The 25,972-nt window shown below is 41.5% G+C and overlaps 1 protein-coding gene across 2 annotated transcripts; it reads right to left on the bottom strand.

Annotated features, from left to right (window-relative positions):
• Positions 1-1,239: 1,239 nt before the first annotated feature.
• Positions 1,240-24,579, bottom strand: OGA (O-GlcNAcase). Of its 2 annotated transcripts, XM_086751811.1 has the most exons (16): positions 24,040-24,579; positions 20,273-20,324; positions 19,835-19,932; positions 18,481-18,611; positions 17,645-17,816; positions 16,520-16,618; positions 16,003-16,287; positions 15,240-15,398; positions 13,368-13,978; positions 12,788-12,962; positions 9,081-9,166; positions 8,105-8,209; positions 6,403-6,488; positions 5,215-5,407; positions 2,797-2,956; positions 1,240-2,020 (listed from the first exon to the last, which is right to left on the bottom strand). In XM_086751811.1, the coding sequence occupies exons 1-16, from the start codon at positions 24,224-24,226 to the stop codon at positions 1,884-1,886; spliced, it is 2,736 nt and encodes a 911-aa protein (XP_086607937.1). In that variant the 5' UTR covers positions 24,227-24,579; the 3' UTR covers positions 1,240-1,883. The 2 variants fall into 2 exon arrangements, with proteins under 2 accessions (XP_086607937.1, XP_086607938.1); XM_086751812.1 differs by lacking the exons at positions 9,081-9,166; positions 12,788-12,962.
• Positions 24,580-25,972: the final 1,393 nt, after the last annotated feature.

Here is a 25,972-nt window from a genome sequence, read left to right as displayed (position 1 = left end):
GAGAAAATGTGGCAACTCTTAAAAGCCAAGAAATAAGGCCACAAGCATCCTATGGTGTAACGTTATGCATCCAGATAAAATAAGTTGACTCTGGTATCCATGAAGAAACAAAACTCTCCCACCTGATAAACCAAGGTATCAGCTACTCAACATGCACTCAAAGCTGCATAAAAACTAGTGGCATTCAGCTCTGACTTACATGAAATCCCATAGCACAACCCCATACCTCTCTCTAAAAATGAAATGAACTTGTTTCAACTTAAATACTTCGCTACCGCATTAAAAAATTGTTCACATTCTGCAAAGGGAAAAAAAAAAAAAAAAAAAAACAAACCATCCTGCATGTGACTGCACCAGAAGGCCAAACACAGCATCTCCTTACAGGTGGCAGACAACATTACTGCTGTCTTGATGCCATCCGTTATTGGTTGCCTAACTTCTACATAGCTGGAGGCTTGTAGAAGGAACTGAACTTCCTTTGCGCACCACTGAAAAAAACCCAGGAAAATTAAAAAGGAAGATACAGACAGCTGATGGCAGCGGGTGAAAGCAGAGTACTGCGAGGTGTATACCACTGGCCAATTACGTGTCTGGGACACTGGGACTTTTGTGAAATACCAATTTCATAAATGATGCAACTACCTTACTACCAGATCCCATACCATGCCGATTCCATCCCATAACCAAACATGTCAGACCTGGGTAAAAACTTTAAACTCTTCGAAGATTTAAAAGTAGGTAATCATTTAAATAATGTGTAAAAATGTGCTTATTGTGGTATTTCTTATAGAAAAGTTATTTGATACAAATGTGAAGGACTTGAAGACCCTGACTTAATCAAACTAGTATGAACAGGCTTTGGAACACGGTGACTGTTCCAAGGACAAGTCCCAGCCGTGGGCCAGCTCTCTCCCTCTCATCGCCTTTCATCCACAATCCTGTGCGAATGTTACCAAAATGCGTCGGCAGACCACCCTGTGAATTGCTGTTTCAGTCCCAGGAGAATGATAGCCTCAAGCAGTGACAAACTGCCGTCTGAAGGAAGGATCAATTTGGGATCCGCACCCCTTATGCAAGATGGTCGGTTTCTAGCCCTGGATATGAGGCACAATAAGAAAGGTCAGTGCTGAGGACAGATTCGTTCTCCATTGTGGTTTTAGGTTATTCAAAAGTGCCATCTTGGACCTATACCATTTCACTTTTCAAAAGAAAAAGTTACAAAAACTGGTAAACAAAAAGTTAGTCAGCATACAGCTAAGTTTATATACACTGAAATTTACAAGTTTGTCATTAAGTGACTTCTGCCACAGACCAATGCACATTTGTCCCTAACAAAGCACAAAGCTTGAACCAATGGTCATCAGAAGTGACAACGGGTCATTGCTTTATCAACAAGCATAAAGATAGTCAAAAACAGAACTGTAGCCACTTATCTTTAAATTTGCTGATTGACACAAGCAATCCCTCCCATTTCTGCAACTTCCAGTCGCACATCGTGCTCTGACAGAGAAAAAAAAACCTGCATCTTTATAGATACTTCTGCCAGAGACCACTTGTTGACACATGAATGCAGAACTGTCATCAACCACAGAGCCGATTGAGAGGGATTCCTCCGAGAAGCTATAGCCCATGCAAGATTCCTTGGCACTTCACACAGGACCAGGAGAGGACAAGGTTTCTCTTTGTTAAGACAGTATTTTCAGCAGCATTATCCTCTTCCAACAAATTACAGTCTGAATGTGTGATGGGTGATTTTCACATAGCCCCTTCTACCAAGCTGACGTATTGCTGGCTTTGTGCAGCTAGACCATATGAAGATCCCCACCACTACCTGCCAAGCTGTTAAGGGACTACAGTACTGGAACAGTTCGCCGTCAAGGACTTCACAGGCTTCTTCCAAGGATAACAACATCCTTTGGAAATCCTTCCATTTTAGCAATTTCAAAACAACCCAGCTTGCTGTAAAATTCCAGGATTCTTTTATCATCTGGTCTGACTTCACAAAAAGCCCCACGGGAGCCTGAAGAAGGAAGAAACAAACAAAACACTGTAGGAGAAGAGTTACTGTAAAAAGCACAGACATCAAATATTACTAGAATTCCCACCTGTTTTAACATTTAAACCCAATGAAATCACTGATCCAATTCCATATGGAGCATAGTGCCCAAAAGAGACCAGATTTACAGCTGGCCATCCCTAATGGGACCACACATTGTAGAAGTCTTGTCAGTCTGAATAAACCCTCTACACACCTTTTATTTAACATAAAAGCATCCTGAAACTCTGATGTTGGCTCAGAAAAGTTGCACTAGAAGAGGGCACCAAATCATGTAAAAGAACTGTGAACCTCAGGTGCGCAGTAAGGCAGACAGCCAAGTACTTGCCCATATTGAAGGTTTTGGTAATTACTCACCAGCACACACTGCTGCACATAAGAAAAAGCATCATTACCAATGTCAGCAGGGGAAATATAAACATTTGTGTGTGGCTCAAGATGTAAAAACGTGTGTTCTCATTGCCAAATTGCTCCCTTAGTTCTTCCTATTTTCTAATCTGCAGGATAATGGCTAAAGTGAAAAGCTACCTTTTACCAAAGGCAGCAGCAGAAGCTTTCGGATAGCTAACTTTTATAATTATTCACCTAAATCTAGAATGCTCACTGTGGCAGGAATCAAATATCTCAGGCTGACATGCAAATATGGTATGGTAATATTATATAACCACCCCAAGTTCACCTTGCATCCTAGAACTAACATGTAAGTAGGAAACAAGGAGTGTTGAGGGCAAGCAGCTTACCATTAGCCTTTAAAGAAGAGAGCAGGCAAGCCATCATACTTTTGGCCACACTTGGATCTGTCACTTTTTTGTGGATATCAATCTTTATCAATGATGGGAAGTTGGCAAGGAACGATTCTGGCAATACTTCTTGCTCTTCATGGAAGCTTAGCATTATTTTCTGAAAAGAATATGGGAAACACAAGTTAAATCATTATCCAGCCTTTTATTTTCATTCGTGTTTGTTAATGGAGGCTTTGCTCACAGAGTATACCTCCAAATCAGCATGCTTTTCAACTACACCTCCAACAGCCACTTTGTTCCTTACCTGCTGAGTTGCTCTCTGTACTCCAGAGAAAAAGGCAGGCTACAGAAGCTTCTCAGGCAGTCAAAGGAAGAATGCAAGACTCCTTGCATGACTTCTCAGTAACCCACACTGCAAGTGAGAACACCCATAACCCAACCCATAACCAACAGTTTACGCACAGATAATCCTCCTCTTTGCATCTTCCATGGACAGTTTTCGTTCCAGATGTCCAGTACTCCCACATGTACTCTGCTGTTCACAGCAGCCTGGAAATATCTCCAATGTCCATGCAATTATCTTAGACTACTTGCCCCAAAGGCAAATTTGTCTTTAGCTTGAAATAAGCTTTGTTCATGACTAAAGGATGCTGTTGATTGCTAAAGGTTATTGCGATCACCCAGGAAGGTCTTTGGGAATGTGACATCAGACATTAACTTCATGCAACTCACAAGAATGGAGCAATCAAGCGAGGTAACACAGAAGCAGACAAAGCCAAATCTGAAATATACTCAAGTCACTCTCTCTGCTGGTCAGTGAATTTTAAAACCTTTATGGACCACTGCCTCAAGTGAACTAACCACGAAACTTCATTTCCTGTATAACTGAAAGTCACTGCTGTAACAACCCAGACGAAGACCTCATCACACAAGGAATCCTAACACCAGCAACGCCCACATCATTCTTTTTACAGGTCAAGTTTAAATGCAATCCCCTCAAATCTACAAACTGTCTATAAAATGTTTTTAAACATCTCAATGGAAAAAGCTAGTTTATCAGCACAAAACACCTCCTGCTTTCTTTCTGAAGTTTGGCTTTACACTTCTGGAAATCAAGGCCTCCTCTCCCTTACTGTACCTACTACAGCTTTGCTGCGTTTAGTTTCCACTATCTTTATATGTATTAGCTTTCCTTCAAAATCTGAATTTACATACACAGTTAGAAGCACAGCACTGTCCAAATGAAGAAAAATCAAGGTCATAAACCCTACAGACTGCAGAAATAGCTCCACTTCAATAGCAGCAGTGAAGCTATTAAGACACCTTCTAGTCATACCTACCCCAGAACACTGATAGTTGCTGCAAAGCTGGTTTGTTTTTTGGTTTGGGGTTTTGTGGTTTTGTTTGTTTGTTTTTAAAACGTACTTCACTTTTCCCCCAAACATGCCTAGAAGTAGTGGCCATTTTCACAACAGAGTGACAAACACTTCACTCAGTTTCCAGGAAGCTTTGCTTTCTTGTGGGAAGGCCTCAAAGCCATGACCTCGTTTAAGAGTCCATCTAAGTCCTAGTCAAATAAAGCAAGGGCACACTGTCATATATGCCATTTTTGCCCTGCCCTTACCAGCTGGGGATTCTCTTAGAAGGCCCACCAGTCTGACACCAACCTCTGTATTCACATAACTTGCTGGAGAATATTTTCTGGAAGGTATTCTTTCCCTCGAGAGGGAAAGAAAAAGGCTACGAAATAGTGTTTCTTGGCCTGCCTCTGCTACAGCTTTGTTCACGCCTCCTTCCACATGCGGGTGTGGATTGGCACCTCTTACTATTAAACACATTTCTTCTCTTGACAAGAACGCATCAGCTAGAATTTTCCACTATTTCTGACAGTTCAGCGACACAGTTTTTCCAATTTCTTCCAAAATCAATTCAAGATACTCATTTTTAGCACTTGCTAAAGATGAGATGTCATTTTGCACCATTTACAGCTGTCACACTCGACATACAGCTCAGAGTTTAACATCAAAACCAAATGCTCTTTAATTTGTTTTCCATACTTAAACTGATGTGACTATCAGGGGTTAGCCTTATCTGCAGCATCTCATTTTGCAGGAGAACAGAGCAGAAGCAATCCTTTATTTTTAAAACTTAACTTTTCTCTAGATTAAGGTGGCTTACATTTACCACATTGATTACTACCAAAGTACAGCTCATGGGAGCATTATAACACACAGCTCTGTCTGGCAGCAAATAATTTTAGCGTCACCTTCTGAGATGTCAGATACCATGCTCAAAGACTTCAGAAAGGTATAAAAATTGAATTACATGGAAGCTCAAAATGAAAGAGAAAAGCAAAGACCTGCTTTGGAAAGAAAGATTTCAACGCACAGTTCTGATCTTGTGGGTTATACCAACCTCTGCCTCAGACAGCTCCTTGTCACTATTTGGTTTAGTATATTTTTCTTGCATGAAAGGGATCCAAGACATTTTGCATTTTTTAATGAATGGAGTCACATCAACCGTTCCCAAAGCATAGCCACATATGCCATCCTCATCTTCCAAGACGAAGCAGTAATCCAGGCTGAGGGTGAGTAGACCTCCTACTAACCTGCAGAAAGAAGTGTCTAAATTCAGTCCAAAGAAGGTCACTCTGAACAAGTATGCTCTTCAGGTATTCTGGAAGAGACCCTAGAGTCATCCAAAGAAGCGACAGTATCCAGTCATGGAATTAGTTCCTACAAAGCATTAACAGACTGATTAGCTGTCAAAACTCAGCTATGAGTAATATCTGCACCTCAGGATCCCATAATTTAATTCTACACACACTGCTCTTCTGACTCACTAGAGACACAAACTTCCTTCACCTTTTGCCCCTGGTTTCTCTGCCACCATTACCTCCTTGTTCTTCCATCTTCTTTGGGGTATTTTTTTATATCAGTTACACATCCTTTCTTAGCTATCTTCCTGTCACTCACAGAGCAGCCTCTTTACAAAGTTCTGTCTAAATTAAATACTTGAGACACACACAAAAAAATACTCAAAGTAGCTCATTTCACAGCTCAGATTTTGTCTTTTTTTTTTTAACTTAATCTCACTAGTGATTGCTTACTCTTTTAAAAAGTTGGTACAGGTAATCTATAACATGTATTTCAGAAAAAACTCAAGGCAGTCACAGCTTGCAGACTGGTCGTGAAAAAGTTTCAATTATCTGAAGAACTACACTGGGTTGTAAAAAAAATACCAGAGGGTAACTGCAGACTATGGACACTCTTAAGATATACTTTCACAAAACCAGAAATAACAGGATACTACAACACACAGGTTTCACTATACCAAGGTTTCAGAGAAGTCCTTTTTTCCCCCCCTAACAACTCACAACAGGTGACCAGACCATAAACTGAGACATTACTGTCAATGGTATCTTTAAGAAACCAAAACCTCATATTCCTGAGGCCTGCAGAGGGCAGGTTTGTTTTTGTTTTTTAATCAAATGCTCATTGAATTCTTCCCACACACACACTCTTTTGAAAACTAAATTCAGTACAGCGTCAGGACTTCATCCTTCAGAACCATCCCTGCAGGTCATCCATTCCTAATACATACTTGTCTCCAATTAAATCTGGTAAACTATGGAAGGGTTGATCAGCTCCATCAGCATACATTTCTCTGCAGATCTTATATACGGATGCCTAAGAGGAGAGAAGAGATGATTTCAAGTAATCAGTTGCATTCAAAAGCTAACAACTTTGTTTTAGAGAGATTTCACTAACAGATCCACTGTAAACTAGTACTGACAGGTATTTAAGGAGAGAATGAGAGAGATCTTTACGAGAAAGGATCTATCTTTCACCTTGCTTTCCAAAAGTAAGTCTTAAAGTTGCCTGTCAAAAGCACTGCGGTTAAGTTGAATGGCTGGGAAGGAAAGGCTGGAGGTCAATTTGCTGCACATTTTAACAGCACAAGGTTAACCCTGAGGGTTAGTTATGAAACACTCAGTGAGGATCAATACCCTTGCTACAAAGTTGCTTTTCAAAACCTCAAATGTTTCAGTGCAACATTGAACCACTGTGAAGGATGGCCAGATCCCAACTTTCTGCACCTATAAGGCTTTCAGCTGAATCTCTTTAAAAAGTAAACTTGTATCAGTCACACTTTAAATAAGAAACTTCACATTTTTCAATAAAAAGACTTTGCATCTGACGCTTCTCCAGCCTCCTTTCATAAAAAGGGAACTCCTTCTCAGAAGGAATGTTCTTTATGACTGCATGTTTAACTGCATCACCAATTGTTTAGGTGGCTTAGAAATATCAATTCCATTGCTTACAAAGGAGCAAACCAGCTTTGCACTAAGGCATGCAAAAGGCTGCTTTACTGCTCGTGAGAACAGCCCAGAACAGAGCTAGCCTAAAAGCAGCAGGTAAAGGACGCATCTTCACGTGCGAACTCTGACTGGCTTCGAAGTCTGGATTCATTTGAGCTGCTGCCAACTCCACCAAGATACTTATATTCCAAAGGAAACATGTTTCATCTCAATGTAGCTACAAACGCAAAAGTTCAAGCTACATTAATCCTTACATTGCTTGAACTGCATCCATGAAGAATGTTAACTGCTGGTTGATACATCAGTTTCAAGTATTCCTTTTGCTAAGCTAATAGGAATGAAGCTACACTACGGATCCCTTCAACAGAAAAAAAAAAAAAGGCAAAAAAGCTCTAATTGATAATGATTAATAAAAAATTCCTGGTTTCAAAGTATTAAACACTCCAAAGCAGATTTGACATCAGTTCTTTCAAAATCAGACCAAAAAGCTTACAATTTTAACTAAAATGGTAAGAATGGCTGAAGTATCATCATATTTTGCAGCGACATTTTGAGATGCGGTATTAACGTTCTGCCTCTACAGCTCTGAGAACACCAGCAGTTACCACAATAATGACTGAGTGAACAGGAACACACACCTGTCCCTAAGGCTGATCCACTGCATGTGTCCCCACTGCAAGAATTCCTCTACCAGCCACAAACAACTTTAACTTGCCTTTTAGAAACAAGGAAGGCACCTGGATTTTAAAAGGCAGTGGGGTGGGAGACTTGGAATCAGGATGTGGGTGTACATGTACTGTTGCACAGCCTGTTGTTGAACCGCAGGCAAGTCACTTAACTTCAGTTTTCCTTGCATTTGTGCCTTCTGCAAGATACCGGGACAGCTGTTTCATTAGGGGATGACGGGACTCAGAAGTAACCAGCGTTGCCACAAAAGGAAATGTATCACTAACAGTAAGAGTGACAAGTGTCAAAAGCAGTTACCTCATCTTTAGGAAAGTAGGGTCGTATGGTGTACACTTTGGATGTGGGTGTTAATGGAGGTGGTTGAAAAAAGAGGTCATTTGCCCCATCAATAGGCAGCAAACGCTGTGAAAACAAAATACTTCATATGACTGTATGAACAACAAAACCCATCACTCTTGGGTGTGCACTGCAGACTCCCAAATTAACATTTGCTACTTGCAGGCACCCCAGAAGAAGGTGGTGGGGTTGGTATGCTTTACAAATGCAAAGACCTTATTTGAATAGAAAATATCCAATTGGTGTTTTAAAATATGCGATTGAAACAGCACATTAAGAGTCTGTTAATCTTAGCTGCTTTAAAATACTTTTTACCAATCATATCTACACTGTCTCTGTATAAGAATATAGAATATCAGGAGGAAAGGTTTGGTCTGAAGAGGGTTAACTGGCCACAGGAGACGCTTTATCCCAAAAGCAATGCGCTGATTCAATTTGCTGCGCGCAGAGCACCTGTGAGGGGGGAAAAGTATAGAGCCTGAAAAATCCATGAACAAATTTGAACATGGTATAAACAGTGATTTACAAATATTTGCCAATTGAAATCTTTGCAACAAAATGCATTGCAGTTTTATTTAGAGAGAAACCGAACTTCTGATGGCTATCCCTTTTGCTCATGGAATTCCCATCGGCAGACAAGCATGCGCGCATTGTGCAATTGCGGGCGCAGATAAAAATGCTGTGCGACCTGCAAAGAAACAATGTGAAATGTACAACTAAAGCCGCTGCGCTTCGCATGCGCGTGGGACAGGCAGCATCTCCTTGAGAAATTACTGTAGAAAGGGGAGGAAAATTATTTTAAACCAAGCTGTAAGGCTAATGGGCTTTGGACCAGAAAGCCTTCGGCAGACCAATCCTTCCAGACCTCTGATGTGCAACAAAAGGTTTCTCATAAAACAAAGAAAAATGTCATTCAGTTGTGAAGTCATATTGATACCTGGAACTCTCCTGCTAGACCACCTCTAAAGGCCCAGGGTTCTTGGTCTCCACTTAAGAACTGTGCTGAAGATTGACTACGACACCCTGTTGAGATCAGATCCAAGCGGAGAATGTTACGAGAAGGGGGATTTCCTGGGTGTCTAACATGTCCAAAAAGCTAACACACACTTGTGGAAAAAGCTCTCTAACTGAGCTATAATCCAGGGCTTGGGGGGAGGCTGTAATAATGTATGATTTATAAAGATTTTGTGCTTGTGTGCTAATTACAGTATTCCAGGTTTTTGATTACAGACTAGTCTAAGAACAGGCGAAGTGATTCAGCTAGCACACCTCATTCCAGACCAGAAGGCACAAGAATGGTGACATGTAAGATTACATAAGCTTCCAGACATTTTGTACACTTTTTTTTGTGTGTAGCTGTGTCAGAAACATCAATTTCATCTATATAGAAAAGATGACATCTTGGAAGCTATATGGCTCAATAGCTGTTACTGTAAATTTTAGATCAAACAAATGCCATTATCACAGCCCCTTGAAAAAAAATGGACCTTTCTGAAGTCACATTTTTTAGTAATTATTGTTTCTAATCTTGTCAGAAAATTAGGACTGGCAACACATGGAAACAGTCTGGAGTAGTTCAGGCAGCCAGGACAGTTGTATGAAACAGTATTCTTGACAGAGACTACGCAGATTTACATAATCCAGGCTGTACCTTCACAACGCTGCTAGCGCGTGAAGAAGCTAAGTAGTGCTAACTGGAATTAACTCACAATTTAACTAGTACACCCTGTTGGCCACAGATGATACTAGCTTTGCTTTTTAGCATCTTGATTTTTTCCTCCTCAAGCATATCAGATGCACCAGGGTCCCTGCTGATCAACCAGCCACAGCTGACCCACTGAAGCAGTGAGCTTTAGTTTATGCTTGTTTTAGAAAAGAAAATTCCATTAGCCGTTTGACTTTTAATACTGTTCTGCCAGCAAGGCACCACAGCATTCAACAACTAACATAACATAAATGACAAGTCTGGAGAGAAAAAAAAAAAAAACAACAAAAAAAACCCAAAAAAACAAACAACCCACAGTATCTGAAGTGGAGATTTCAATGACCCGCCTAGTTTTCTGACAAGATGAGCAGCGCAAATACTCTTTTCCTTTTGTTGACAGCAATCTACCTCCTGTTCAAGTAACAGTCTCAGATCAGTATAGACAAGTACGTTGTGCTAGTCAGAGAGTCCCAAAGTGTGCCAAGTTTGACATTTATGAGAGTTTAGAAATACATGTTAAAAAAAAAACTACCCTAAGTTTGGTAGAGTTCAGAAGTGATCCAAGCATCAGAATTTTAATTTCGTTTACTACCACATTTCAGAATTTTCACGTAAAAAGATACCCTTCACAGGGAGATTCAGTCAATAACTTGGAAGACAGTATCTGTCTGTCCTTTGAGACTACAACTTAACTAGCACTTCCAATTATTACAGTAAAGAGCTGCGTGAATGAAGAGCTGTATAAATGAAAAACATAGTTAATGCCTTATCGCTGCGCAAATGTGACTTCAGTTCATGCCTTTTGCACATCTAATCTATCTGAGCTGCCTCACAGACAAAACCTTTCCATTTTAATTAATTAATGACGACGCGCTGTGAACATCTGGCGCTGTCCATCCAATAGCAGTAGAAACTTGTGCTGAGGATTCTCCCATCTGTACACAATGGGGAAGAAGACAATAGAAGTCATTAGTAATCCATAGTACTGTACAGCCACACTAATTTAAGGGACTGAATGCTAGCTGGACTTGGGAGGAGAGCTGAAGAAAGTGAACATTCAGTGGACCATTGAGCACACCGTTGTGAGAAGTAGTTTGTTTGGATTTCTAATTTGTTTGGATTTGTAACATACTTAGCTTTATGTAATGATGTATTTTATCAAAGATCTTTGCTTTATATGGTTTTACACTAATGATAAAATGCACGGTGAAGACAAAAACATCCCCTCTCACGGAAGCACTGTTCATAAGAATTTAAAACAGTACATGTGAAAAACTCAAATTTAGTTTTTCAACTATCTAATAAGAGTTTGAGTACTGGAACAGAACAGTGCCAAAGTTAGAGCTAGTATTTACAGAGCTGGCTTCTAGTGTGAACTATACCACATATTTTTTGCATTTAAAGACTTGAACCAAACTTTACAGGGACATTGAAAACTGAAGACAGTTTCAGCCGAAATCAGTAGGTAGTTTGAGAATTCTGAAATGCAGTCTTAAGTTGGGCCCTCAATGTTTAAAGATTACAAGAACTGCTGCTCTCTGTATAGAGCTTTGGCTTGAAGATTTAAATAGATTAAGTTATCAAAAAGCGAGCATTCTTTCCAGCTAAGGGTCAACATAGAGTAAGAACAGAAAAGTTAGGGGAGTTGTGTTATACTGGTCTAAAAAGTATGCATGAACTAAAGCTTTTAAATGGCATTAGGCAGACATGTTGACGTACTACAGTGCTGCAGAGTTTTCCTCCCAAGCTAGTTTTCTTCTCTGTACTTTGCAGAAGGCAGTCTTAAAAGTTCTTCTTTATCAGCCATATATATAGGGATCAGATATTTAATAAGCACAGAACACAGGAAGTTGTTGAGCACGGACCGACTTGATGACTTAAAAAGGTCTTTTCTGTCCCTGCTTAAACCTGCCAGTGTTTAAGAATATCATTTAAAGACAATCCAAACACTAAGACTAGACCAAGGCTGTGTAATGGTTTACCACTGTGAGGTTTGTGACAGCTACAAAAACTGTGACATGAGACCATCAGCTTTGCTGCCTGCTGTGTATGTCAAGCAAGTCCACAGCACATTCCTTACAGCTGGATTGAAACCTGAAAGTGAAATGAGGTCACTAAAATTACCCAGGCCATGCTGGTGCTATCCGCCAACTTAGGATCCCCCAAAAATCTTTCAGGAAAAAAAAACCAGACAAAACTAAAAAAAAAAATACAAAATAAAAAAAAACCATGAAGCCACATATTTAAAAAAAAAAGAAAAAGAAAAAAAGAAAAAACTGTTTCAAGATCAGTTTAAGTCTCAGACTAAATCTGTCTAGAGAGCTCCACAATTCCCATCCATTACAAAAAAAAAAAAAAGAAAAAAGAAAAAAAATTTAAAAATCAGCAATTTAGGAAGTGTTTAAAGAAAATTATTTTGCACCAGAATAGCCTTACGCTAATGCTCGCATGCGCATAGGGCTGGGAGGAGCTTCCTCTTGGCCAGGCCCATTGAAAGGTCGCTTCTGCAACTGTTCTGTTGAAGACAGCAATAATGTTATCAAGACAGAGCAAGCAGCAGACGGCTGATGTGGTCACATTTCGTAGTGTCATTTCCAATCATACACTAGGTTATCCAATGAGTTACACTGCACAGTCCAGTGCACATTCAGTCAAGAGTAAGGTAAAGTCAACACTTACGTGTCAGATGAGATTCAAGTTTCATTAGCCCAAGAAGAAAATCAAGGTCTCCAATCTTAAGCATCCAGCAGACTTCACTTACAATACCAAAGCAAATTCACTTCAAATAGCGAGACAAGAAAACCTTTAAAACAGGGTCAAACCAGACCCCACGTCCAAGAAAACATATTTGCCTAATACTTTGTTTTCCCCGTGGGCTAATTAAAAACAAACAAACAAAATATACTATCTGGGATTATGATGGCTCCCAATGCACCTACCTAACCACTGCACAAAAGATTTCACCATTGACATAATACTCTTGATATCCCAGACGTAGGAGTACATGTCATAAAGGATTGTCCTGTTGGCACAATTGGAGAGGCGAGTGAACATCCCCATCACCAAGCTGCACATCTCTTCAAACTTAGCTGCTCGGTTACGCCATTCTTCTATCTATGAATGGAGGCAAAAGATCCACAAGATCAAACACAGCCTTCCAGGGGAGAGAGGTTCTCTAAGTATGGAGGAAGACTATACAATTCATTATTTCATTTGACTGGCACAGACCACCACTCCACACATGACTCACGGGTATTCTCTATGGCTGTTAGAAGCAAGGCCAGTATGGGGATCAGTGGTCAACTGATGCAGCGGAGACACCAGACTGCCTTCATGGCTACACAGCATACAGGACTTAAAACAGTCGATTCCACTGGAGAAATGAAAGTTACTGTGACCTGCGCTTACTTACACAGTATCCTTCAGGTTCTAGGAAGGGGAACACCAGTCTGTTACAGACAATAGATAACATTGCTCAGGATTTTGATTTAAAAGGAGAGAAACAAGATTCACACTCACTTTTTCAGCATCCTTCCCTTTGCAATTAACACTGACAACACTGCTATTTGCTCGGAGCCACTGGAATTCTCTCAGCATCTGTGCACCTTTGGGCCCATGTTCATAAGGAAGGTAAAACAAGTCAGCGAGAAGCTGCAAGTCCTCTAAAGTCACTTGTTCTACTGTGTAGAGAGGCTTCTCATTTGGCCCAGGCACAAACTGTTCTTTGTTAATTTGCTCATCAGTCTGCATAGGGGCAATGTCACTACCAGAGTCTTCCTGCATAGACATCTCTGGGGACTTTGATTCAGCTATGCTCTCCTTATCGGTATCCATTGGCTTCAACTCCTCTGCCATCTTGGCTTCGGCAATATCTGTCAGTATCTGATTAGCATTCTTGTCTGCATCATCCTGTTTCTCCACCACCATGTCCATTGGTTCCTCATCAGACTGCTTCTTCTCTTCCTCCTTTACCAAGGCCGGTGACTCGCTGCTCAGCGCTGCCCCCTGACTCATGATGGGTTCTTGGTAAACTGTGGTAACCACAGTTGCTGCATTTAACGAAGATGGTGCCACTAGAGGCCCTACATCCCCCACAGAAGTTTTAGCACCACTGTGGGCCACTTGTCTACCTGAGAACAAGAACAAACAAATTTAGAGATTTCAGTATCTACCAACCAACATTCAAATCTGCAACTTCCACAAATCATGGATGATTCCGTTGCCACGGCATCCAATCAGTGCAGCTTCCTTTCGGTACTTTGCCTGTTCACTTACGCCATTGTAATTACAACTACTGACTTTGGTTTTTGCAAGTTTCCCCTCCACATAACTGGTAAGCAAAGACAGGATGGGGAAAAAGTTTGGAAAATTAGTTAATATTTACGTGCTGCCAGCAGCATTTCTGACTATGCCATCAGAATAAAAAGTTCTCAAAGTTAACTTTTTTCCCTCTGCATCAACTAACTTGTTAAAGTTCTACTTGAATACAGAACGCACACCAAAATAAAAGGACTGAAGCTTAAATATTTCAATTGCAAGAATGTCTTTAATCTAGGAGATATCTAATGGAGATATTCAAAACCTGATTGGATACAGTCTTGAGCAACTTTCTCTAAACTCACCCTGCAAGGTGGTCTCAAGAAGTCTCTTCCAACCTAAATTATTCTGTGAAAGCAGAGGAAGATTACACCTTAACTGCTACTCCTCACTCAAAGTTTTTGGTGCAGCTGAGTTTGCTGATTTGAGCAATCCTATAGCAGTTCAAAAGGATAACTCCTCTCAGCTTCACTCTGGTGCTGAAGAGGTTCTTCCAGTCCACCACTGCTTATTAGAGCGGGGCACTCTGACCACCTCAAACCCACATTTGAGAAAAACAGATTTTACCTCAGATCTCAAGCTCCCATTGCTACAAGAACCCTGTGCAATGCTGGAAGGAATCCAGCTGGTTTCTGTACACAGAAACTCAGAAAAATAAAACCATGTAAAACAACTGTAAGAACATGGACTCTTCTAGAGCAGAACTAATGTTTACAATAATCTAACACTTAAAGAAAAAGACTATTCTTCCTATTCTCTCAGTTCCCATGGAAGTCTAGTAACAACTGGAACTAGCAAGATCCAGACTGTTTCTTGTCTTGTATCACAAGCACCAAAGGATCATACATCAAGGTTGCTGCTGCTGATCAGTCAGGGCACTACAGGCATGCTGCAGAATGCCAAGCATTCTTCTTCCTTTATCAGACTTTCCCCAACTACTAAGGCAGAATACACTTCCAAGAGAAATGTATTCAAGTTGCCAGGATCTGTAAAACAGTTTTAATCTAAATGCAAGCACCGAACATTTAACCCCATTTTTCCACCGACCCCAGAAGAATAGCAAATGAGACTCACTGCTGTATTGCTGAGGTACCCCAAATTCCTGCAACCATTCCGTTAAGGCCAGCTTCAGGGCCATTTGTGGGCTGTAGAGAACATCTGTTTCAATATCTTCATCACTCCCCTCATTTTCCAATTTAATCTGGATAGAAACTGTACTGTCTTCCGTATCAGCTACAGAGAAAAGTTTTAAAAGGTTATCATGCAAGTTCCTTTTTTTTTTTTTAAAAAAGTCATGTTAGACATGGCATTCAAGAACTCTTTAACAGCCTTATTTCATAAAGAAGGACAAAGCATTACATCCCAATTCAACAAAACAGAAAACTACAATCACCATCAATGTCAACACAGACAGTATGCAGAAACTAGATACTCTGGCATTCAGAGTTTCTCTTTTGATCTGAACTGCCTCTATTCCAATGAAATAAAATCCACGGACACTTATGTCAAATTTGGGCATTAAAATTGCCTGCTGAAAGTGGCTTTTTATATAACCATAGATACCTCTCAAGACTAAGAAATTGTCTGACAGCATGTGCTACAGATACTTCCCAGAAGTCAATAAAACAATCTAGATGCTCGTTATCTTTCAGGCAACTGCCATTTACTTATGGAATAGAAAATGCTAGGTGATCTTAAAAAGAAGTTTGTAAGGAAAGGCTAGAATTACTTTTTAAAAAATAATAATTTAAAAAAACAATAAAATAAAAAAAAAAATCAGTATGACTCCTACTTATCAGCTAAGTACAGATCCCAGCAAACAGTTACACATACTTACTCATCACCACATCTTTTCTCACTCCATTCATGTTAGATTTGTACCAGGTTGCAAGCGTGTGAATAGCAACATAATTGGCTTCAAATTCGCAGTTTGGATTCGTCAGAACTCCCTTTAGTCGAGGGATGAGCTCAGTTGACCGACCTTTGTAAGGCCCAAGAAAAAGCCTCTTTTGATCATAGTCATTAGCATGAATGTTATCCCAGATAACCGGTGCTCTCCTGATGATCTTAGAAACTTCTTCAATGGACTCTACTGGAATGTCTTTGGATACAACTTTCGGACCTAAGAGGGAAACAAGATAATCAGAGGGCTTTGTATATACTTGAAGATTCAAACCCCGAGTAGTTGGACAGTTTATTTTAGTAAATACTTATGAGATATCATTTTGAACATCAACAGTGAATTAAAAAAACCAAAACAAACAAACAAAAAAAAAACCCCAAAAAAACCCCACCCAAACAACAACAACAACAAAACAACCAAACCACAACAACCCAGGCCAAACAATTTGTACCTGTCCACAACACCTCGATGCCAGGGAGCAGCTTTTCTCCTACAGTTCGTAAATATGGTGACTGAGCAACATTTGGATAACAGAAAGTTCCACAGTACTCTGTACAAGAAAAAATGTCACTGTCAGTAGAAGGATGCGCATGTGTGACAACACACCCAACTGTCCCACGAGCACATTGAAAGAATACTACCATTTGAGAAGAGAAACATCTATAAAATTAATAAAGAAAAGTGCAAAAATCTAAAGTATAAATAAAAAGGAGATTATGAATGCTACGCAGCATAAATGTCAGAAAGAAAAGGTAGAGAATTTATTTAAAATTGCTCAAATGTCAAAATGAGGAAAAAACTAATAAAAGTCCACACAAAGAAGAGCAGCTTATGGCAGACAATACGCAAGAGAACTAGAAACTCTAAGACTGATTACAAAGTGCAAATACCTAAAAACATTAACACCAGAACATATGTCTCTTTAAAGTTAAGGAGGAGGCCTGCAACAGAACCAAACTACTACAGTGTAAGGGGATAAACAAATTAACAACAATTACAATATTGCTATTGAATTGAACTTTTCTTGCAACAAACCACACCACTGAACATATTATCACTCCCTTACAGGTATTAGAGGAAGCCTGCAATTTAAAAAAACAACGGCTGGACCTGAGTGCAAGTCATCTTATTTTTTGAAGAAGTAAACAGATAAAGTAACTCAGGGACTAGTAGAAGTGGGTAATCTTATTAAAAACAGATACCAATAACAGAAATGAGCACAGACATTTCTGCACCTCTACTTTAAGAAAATTCTGAGAAACAGTTAGCCAGATCAAGAAGCAAAAATATTTTGGTACAAGTCAAATAGACGTCTTCCTTTAACCTATTTTTCAGTTCAAACTTCTTGAACCACCCTATCAAGCTGCATTCTTTGCTTGGCATTAAGCCTTTCAGAGATGTATACATTTGGCAAAACCTCTGCATGTATTTGAATTACTCAAATTTTTCTTTTTAAGTCAATTTCTTCAAACAATCCCAAAATAAAGCAGTGATTATACATTAAACTAGCATTTCAACCAGTAAGATAACAGGCCTCCTCCTTTAAGGCTGAACTAAAGGATTCATCTCATTTTACCTGTAGGACAGAAAAGGAATGTGTCTGGTTCTCCTAGATATTGATAAATCTCATTTGTGATTGAGACTTGAGCATGAGCAAAGGAACTGAAAACTTCTTTATCTGCTGCACACATGTTGTGATCGATATCATCGAATAGCAGTGCAAAAGATCTGCAGCCAAATTGGGAAACCTAATACAAGAGACAAGAGCAAAAGGTTTGGGGTTTTTTTTGGTTGTTTTTTTTTTTTTAACTCAGACCACAGAATTTTTATAAGGAAAAGCTACAGGAATGGGGAGGGGGAACGTAGAGGAGGTAAGACAGGCATTCATTGTGAATAGATACCAAAGCCTGTCTCTGACCCACTGCTCTGCTTCTCTCAAAGATTAGGCCTCTAAAGACGTGTAATCTGTTCCAGTTCTCACAATCCAAAGCTGATCGCACTGGACAGACAGCTGGAAAAAAAGCTAACTCTGTAACAGCTTTTGGACAAAGGAGAGCAGTCAATTAGGAGAACAAAGAAGATGCGTGTCAGGTGTGCCTCCAAAAGCGATAAGAGCTCTTGCTTTGGAAACGCATCTTGGCTTCTAGGCCCTAAAATACTCTGAAGACAAGCTCCAAAGAATAGCCTTTAGAATCCAACACAAGATGAGACTTTTTTTAAAAATCTAGATGATGACTGGCCACTTCTGCAATACAACCTGAAGAATTCCAATGGATGTGTTCAGAGACATCCAAACTAATGCTAGTGCTCAAAACATTAAAGAAGCTAGTGAAAAGCTGCAAGAGTGAGCAGGGTACTGAAGTTTTGAAATTAAGTAGTACTGCAACTGCGGTAAGTTTGTGTCACATTTACCTGGTCCAGCTTGCGCTTCAATGTGGATACCTCTTTAGGATTGGAGAAAGTGATGTCAAGTCCAGGTGAGATTGCATAGATGAACTCTATTTCATGTTCTCGTGCAGCTGATATTAGAGTCATTAGCTGCTCTGTAAATCAAATTCAAGTATTTCAGAAGAACTCAACAATTAAGAAAAAATCTCAGACATCATTTTAAGCAAACAATAAAACGCAGACGCCTCTGCTACCGTAACAACAACAAGAGTTTGCTGGAATTTCTTAAAACTAACACAGCACCAAAGAGCACAAAATTATTTGGAAGAGTTCTCAGAAATTATGCCAAAAGGAATATAACTGTCCTTGTATTGTTATTTTCCATGTTAAAATCCTTAAAAGATTTTTACAATTCTCTTTATTTCACTGTTGTGAGACAAGTGTGGATGTAGTCTGTTTTTACAGTATGCACACCAACAGCTCTAGACTTATTGCTCACTATTCCCACTTCTCTCACACATACTGAGACAATTCACTGTAGTAATATCACCCTGCATGACACTGATTCACATACTATTCATATGACTGAAGCTCAAGGCACATGAAAAAGGGCTTTTTTAACATCACTATGTAGAAGTAGTTGCTGTAAGAAACAAACTTCAAATTTAATTGTCCATATAATGAATAAATACAGTCATCTTTAGAATATTTAAGAATCTTTGTTGTTATTGGCAATGATCTTGCAGTATCCTTTAGATTATATTTCTGCAGTGATTCAAAGTGGTCTCCAAGAAGGATTATTTAATTTCAAGCAAGTATCATTTTTCCCCTCACCCAAGGAAAACGATAATCCCCATACGCTAATAAAACACTGTAGATCCCATAAACGCCAGAGGTGGATAAAAAGCCTCACAACAGGTCTTATGTTCTGACTAAACAGTCAGAAGCTGCTTTTCTAACTGGGGCTGTCTTCACTGAGACAAGCACTTAATGAATCACATAAAAGGGCATGCTATTCACTCAAGATTCTTTCTTTTCTGAAGTAAGTGATTTCTACTTGAAAATATGGCCCAGATGTTTAATAGCCAGAGGAATAATTTCGAGTAACCTTTCTCTGGAAAAAAAAAAAAAAGCAAATCTCATAAGACAAAGCCTTAAAAGCGGTTTTAGAAATCACCTGTACAGTTATAGTTAAAAGAAGTAAATCCATGCTTGTACCAAAGCTGCACCACATACATCTGCAGGGTATTAAGAACAGGTCTCCACTTACCTTTGGAAATGGCTACTGTCATTAAACACACACAGGCATATGTAGCAATGACCAATTCATTCAAAAGTCTTTTTATAGAAAACATAGAGGGGAAATAAAGGCAATTACCTGCTTCCTCCACAGAGTACATTTCTCGCCAGAACATCCTGTGCTTGTAGTCATCCTTTGGAGCATATAGGTATGTATTTAGTCCCCACTTCTGAAGCCTATAAACATAGGGAAAAAACCTTCATTGTGAAAATAGTCTACAAATTCAGGAAGTCTACGTTTTCCTTGATCTAATTCTAATTCTTTTACTTGATGCAATTCATTTTTTTTCTTCATTAAACATTGTGTTATACTATTATTTCACAATAACTTTACACACTACTGATATTGCACAAATTTGGTTTAGGCAAGATGGAAAGGTGAATATGAGCCCCCAAGAATACCAATATTAGTCAAAAAGCTGCTCTAGGTTAGAACAATAATTCTTTTCAGGCTTAAATGGAAGATTATGATTATATTGCAATGGAATGTGCTGCAGTAAGAGGAAGCGTGACTTGCCTTCTAAAAAGTTCTTTCCTTTGCTCCATAACCCAAGGTCTTCCATAAAATCCTACGGGAAACAAGATTAAAATTATCCTGTTAGATGTTAGATTATGCCTACTCCATGAAACATTATATTACAACCCACCATCTTCTTCCTTTTCTGCTATGTTCATCAAAAGCTTCCCAAATAAGAAAGAAAAAAAAATTAAGATAGTTAGACAGCATTAGGAAAGTGCAATAACCTAAACTGATCTACGTGTAAAATGCAATTATAACTTATTTCTTATGATCTAAGGTCTTACAATTTTGGCCACTGAAGCAATTAATTTTCAGAATCCAAACTGTATTCCTGAAAATACGCCCTTGACAAGTCAAGTCAGCATTATTGTAAGAGCAGACGGAACAGTCATAACCTATTTAAACTATGGCTCCAGACACCTGCAAAACAGATTTGATCGTAATGTGAACACTGACGACACTTGAAAATATCTCCCAGCTCAAAAATGCTTAATCAGCAGAACAGATTAGAATGCTAAATACACAGAGTACATAAATACATGCTGAGGTAGATGATGTGTAATTAAAAAAAAATGCACAAGTGAGTCAAGAAAATGCTTAGGATTTTATTCCTGTTATTCAGTTTAATAGGCTCCTTGTCAAAATTAACTTGCAAATTGATACCTTACTTTACAACTTCCACATCTCTACAAGCTAAGACTATGTCTTTGAATAATCATATAAAAGCATCTACACAAGTGATTTTAGAATAGTCTATATTCAAAGTCATGGAATTCCACAGAAATTGTAACCGCTTCTGGTTTTAAATCTAATCCTTCCATTCTAGAAACATAATACTTTAAAAAGCACTCTCAGTGCACTCTTAGTCAAGTAAATTCACTTAGATCTATGTGCAAACAGTTCAACCACAAGTGGGCACTTCAAAACAAAGCTTCAGCTTGGCAGCCTGTGCAGGGACTAGAGACTAAAATAACACTGAAATTTAATAAGCTCTTATTTTCAAACAGCACGGCCACTCAGTGATGAATGATGCTCCTAATACACAAAGCTCACAAGTCCTCACAGAACACCAGTTCAAAAGGCAGACAATGTCTTCCTTTCCAGAGCTATTCAACGTTGTAAGTCTGCAAATATTTGGTCTCATGAAGGTCAAAAACATCCTCCAACGACCTTTCAGAACTCAAAACTGATGCAACTGAAGCATTTTCCATATATTAGCGAGTATTTCAGTCACCTGTTAAGTGAACAATGCTCTTTTAAGAAGCTTAAAGCAGGCTCAGGTTTTAAGAAGTAGTCTCTCAAAGAGTGATCTTAGTCTAACTGGCACCACGGAGTGGCAAAGCTGAGTAACTACTACTCCTCACAAACTGCAAAGTGACAAACTGAGGACAGTTAAACAGATGAACAAACAAGAGAGCAGTTGCAAGGCAGGAAAACCTCCCAGCTTATTTCACCCAGAATACATTTTTCATTTTCACTAGCATTACGTAATTCTGACTGATGCCGTTAACAACCCACAAAAGGAATGAATTACTGTGATTCCAAACAAATACCACCTATGTCTCACAACTCATTCAGAACACTTTTGCTTTACCTATAATACTACTGCTTCAGACTGACTAGTCTAAGGTAGAGCAGGGGCCTGCTACTAAAAAAAAAAACAACATGAAAATCAGGTAACATAGACAAAAATAAGACTGAAGAGAATAAGCTAATCCAAAGCGATACTTTTCCATCTGTCACCGCATTTCTTAGATTACTAATGTCACCAGCTGATGACAATTCTTGGATCTTTCCGTCCAACTCAAAATCGACCTGGTTTTGTATTACTCTCTCAAGACTGCGTATCAGGTCAAATCAAAGTCAACACATCACACCAGATACCTCATCCCAGTTACCACGCTCTCCATCACTAAAATCCAGGACATCCTGGAGGCAGAGCACCAGAGCTTTGCATCCAGTATTCTCTTAGATCTCATTACTCCCCAAAACAGTGAATTTGGTACGTGATAAGCTCTTCACATTCTTAGAGCGCACACTCAGTATTTTTCCCTCAGTATTTGGCCGCTTTCCCCCACCTCTTTTCTACAAAAGATCCAAACTCTCCATTTCATTGCTTTAATCTTAACAAATCTCTAGCCTGTGTTAACTGCTGCACTACGTTTAAGTATTTATCTACACTTGTAAAGCTAATCTGTTTTTCTCACTCCTATAATTTTCTTGAGTCACTAAAGAGAGAGATGTTTTCACCCACTACCGTTTACCCTCATTCACCACAAGAAGTTTTTTTTTGTTGTTGGGTTTTTTTTTGTTGGTTTTAAACACTCCCCTCTTCCTTTTTTTCCTTCATATTAACATTAGACTGGTAACTCCTAACTAGCGTTAGACTGCTTTGTTGGGCAGAGGCCATTTTCTTGTTTTGTTTTATGCACAGCACAGTCAAGAACACCTGCACCAAAATACATCCAGAGGAGATCAACAACGTAACTAAGATGACAAGAAAAATTATGATGGTATATGGAGTGGTTGCAATATAAACCTGGATGAAGAGGTGATCCATGGTCAAGGTGTACTGCCAGAAACATGAGACAACATGTTGTTACAATCTCTGTTATCTATCTCCAAAGCCTTCAATTTAGCACCTGTCTAAGCACTAAGTCTATTAACAGATCAAAGACATCTCTCTCTCTTTCCATGTTGACTGTATTTAAACTCTAGTAATTTCTAAAAAATAAAGGCATTAACTGGGCCTAGTGCACTTTCCACAGTGGCATTTGCAGGAGCCAAACAGTCTTTTCTTTTTAAGATATGAACAAAAGGCATTCTGCAAGCAAGGCAGATACCGACTTTGATAAACTGCCTGTTTCACTCTCCATTCCATCTGCTAATCAATTTGTTCTACTGGAGATTGATTACAGGTATAGAAACAATAGCAGTCCACAGGAATTTAGAACAATTCCAAATCAACTATTATGTTGGGAATAAACCATTTTTCTCGCTGGCTTTCAACCATCTACCTTAACTGACCTGTCAGAAACGTAGACAAATTCTGTAGTTACTGAGAAATACAAAAAGAGTCCCCTTATTCTGCAGCTTCTGCAACAATTTAAACCTCTTAATACTTCAACTACTCCAAAAGACAGAAGAGGACTGTTCCACAGCGCAATTAAAATTAAAGAACAGGGAATATTTAATATTCATTCCAGAACAGATGTCTATGGAATCACCTATTCCCTACCCAGGAAACTGAGTCTGAGCCTCTGGCATGCAGGAAGAGCACGTACAGCTGGGATAATCGCATAGTAGCTCTTCTCTCTCTCTCTCTCTCTCTCCATACTAGCAAGCGAGCCACAGCACTGCCTCAGCCTCCATGAGGAATCACCGGCTCGCTGGGGTGCCAGGCCTGTCCTCACCCTGCGAGCAGCTGCCATCAAAGGGCACTCCCTGCTAGCGCACAGCTTCCAGCACAAGCCTCAGGGGCAGCGGCCCCGCCCGGCAGCCGCGGCTCCTCCTCCCCGCCCCCCAGCCCTCTCTACTGGAGGGAGCCCAGGCCAAGAACCGCGCACCACCCCCCTCGCAGAGCGGGCTCCTCCGGGCGCCGCACAGGATCGAGGGAGGAGGCGGGGAACAGCAGCGCCAGCTGGGACCAGTCCCTCCCCGCCCCAGTCTCCCGCGGATACCGACCCCCTCAAATAGCCCCCGACCCGTCCTCCCACACCCTCCGCCTCCCAGGGATATCGGACACCCCCTCAGAAAGCCCTTACCTTCGACGACGCCGCAGAGGAAGCGGCGGGAGCCCAGCGCGGTCTCCGTCTCGGTGTCGGTTTCCTCGCCCCCCGGGACCGGGCCCGCGGCGGCGCCCGGCGGCTCTAAGGGAGCGCCGGGCACTCCGGCCGGGTTGGGGCTGCCCTGGGGCTCCTCCAGCGCCGCCTGCCCCTCCTTCTGCACCATCCTGCCGCCCGCCGCCAGGACCCCCGCTCGCTGGGCCGGGCCGAGCCGAGCCAACCCGAGTCCCTCCTGTCCCCTCTCCACAACCCCTTTGTCTCCGCCGCTCCGGGCCGCCGCCGCTTCCTGTTTACGGGGCCCTGCGCCTGCGCGGGCAACCGGCCCCAACCGGTCCGCACCGCTCCGCCCGCAGCCGCCCCGCTCGGAAACGCGCAGAGGGACCGCCGCGGGGGCTGCTACCTCCGTGGGGAGGAACGACGAGGGCCGCTGCGGCCCTAATGCCCCCCTCCTGCCGCGCTACCGGCGCCGCGCCGCTCCAGCGGGAACAACGGGCTGAGCAGAGGGAGCTACCTCAGGGAACAGGCGGGCGGAGGGGGACACCGCCCACGGCGCATGCGCGGAACACGGAAGGGAGCGCATTGCGCCTGCTCGGGAGGCCGGCGGGGGGAGGGGCGAGGCCGTGGCCTCCCAGGGCGCCTGCGCGGAGGTCTAGTGTGTGCCCGCAGCGCATGCGCAGGAGGCGCCGCGGTAAGGGGAGAGGCGGCAGCGGGACAACACGCAGGTGCGGGGTAGGGGAGGGCGCATGCTCCGTGGGCTTTGTGTAGGGAAGCGGCGCCGAGCGTGGGGGGAGGGCGGATGGGTGGAAAATGAAGTGTTTACTTCGGCTCTGCGCATGCGCTTCGGGGGAGAGCGCGCGGAAGCCGTGCGGGCGGGAAGGCGAGCGCGCCTGCGCAGGACCGCAGCATCGCACGCGGAGTCTCTGGGGCCGTAACCTACTTCTCGCGCCGCCGCCGAGCCTCCGCAAGCTAAGCAGGGCCCGCTGGGGCTGGGGCGCGGATGGGAGACCGAGCTGCTGGATTCTGCTGCAGGATGGAAAGGGCCTGCGGGTGGGGTGCAGGCGAAAAAACCCCCACAGCTCCTCCTACCATAGCCCTGCTGATGTTGTGCTTGCAGATGTTTCCACACCTGGAAGGGGCTATGAGGATGCTGAAGAACAGACCACGAAGCTGAGATCATCCCAGTAAATAAGAGAAGGGGCCTGAGGTCAGACAGCATCTCCAGGGAGAAGCTCCAGCCAGATGAGAGCATGTGGGGCTGGGAGCAACAGGCCCCCAGAGCATGCGTCAGAGACCACAGGGCTGAGAAGATGACGAAGGCTGTGTAGAGAGGCCAATGAGGTCCTTGCAGCCCACCCAGCAGTGGGGAGGCTGCGGTAGGTACCAGCCAGCAAGAAAGCAGTGAGAAAAAAGCTGCTGGAAACCCCGGCTTGTGAGGAATGGCCAGAGAAAACCTGGACATCACAGCTGCTATGTCACATTTCAGCCAAAACTGAACAAAATTAATGAAAACTCTGATTAAAAACATCCCCTGCTGGTTTGGACACAGTTCACCCCTGCCCACCTCACTTAAGCTTTCCCCAAACCCTCTGTGCATTTTTGAAGTCTCTTGCTCCTCGAGCTTGTTTCCCCTGGTGATATTTCGGCATGTTGTGAAACTCAAGACGGCCTCGTTCCTGGCTCTGTCTGTGCCCATGCTCAGGAAGCTGCAGCAAAGACCCTGGCCAAGGAACATCTCTAGTTACCATCGCATCCAATCTAAGGCTTTCAAAGAGCAAAAATAGCAATTGTACTGCTACCCGAAATAGTAACTAGCTAAATTGTGTTAATATGGAATAAGACTTTACAGAAGGGTTAGAGAGGAGAAATGCACAGCATTTGGGTGGAAAACACACAATGCTCTCATACTTGTATA

The sequence above is a fragment of the Chlamydotis macqueenii genome, chromosome 7 (assembly GCF_036417535.1).
Source record: "Chlamydotis macqueenii isolate bChlMac1 chromosome 7, bChlMac1.mat, whole genome shotgun sequence".
Lineage (NCBI taxonomy): Eukaryota > Metazoa > Chordata > Aves > Otidiformes > Otididae > Chlamydotis > Chlamydotis macqueenii.
This window is presented reverse-complemented; position numbering and strand designations above follow the sequence as displayed.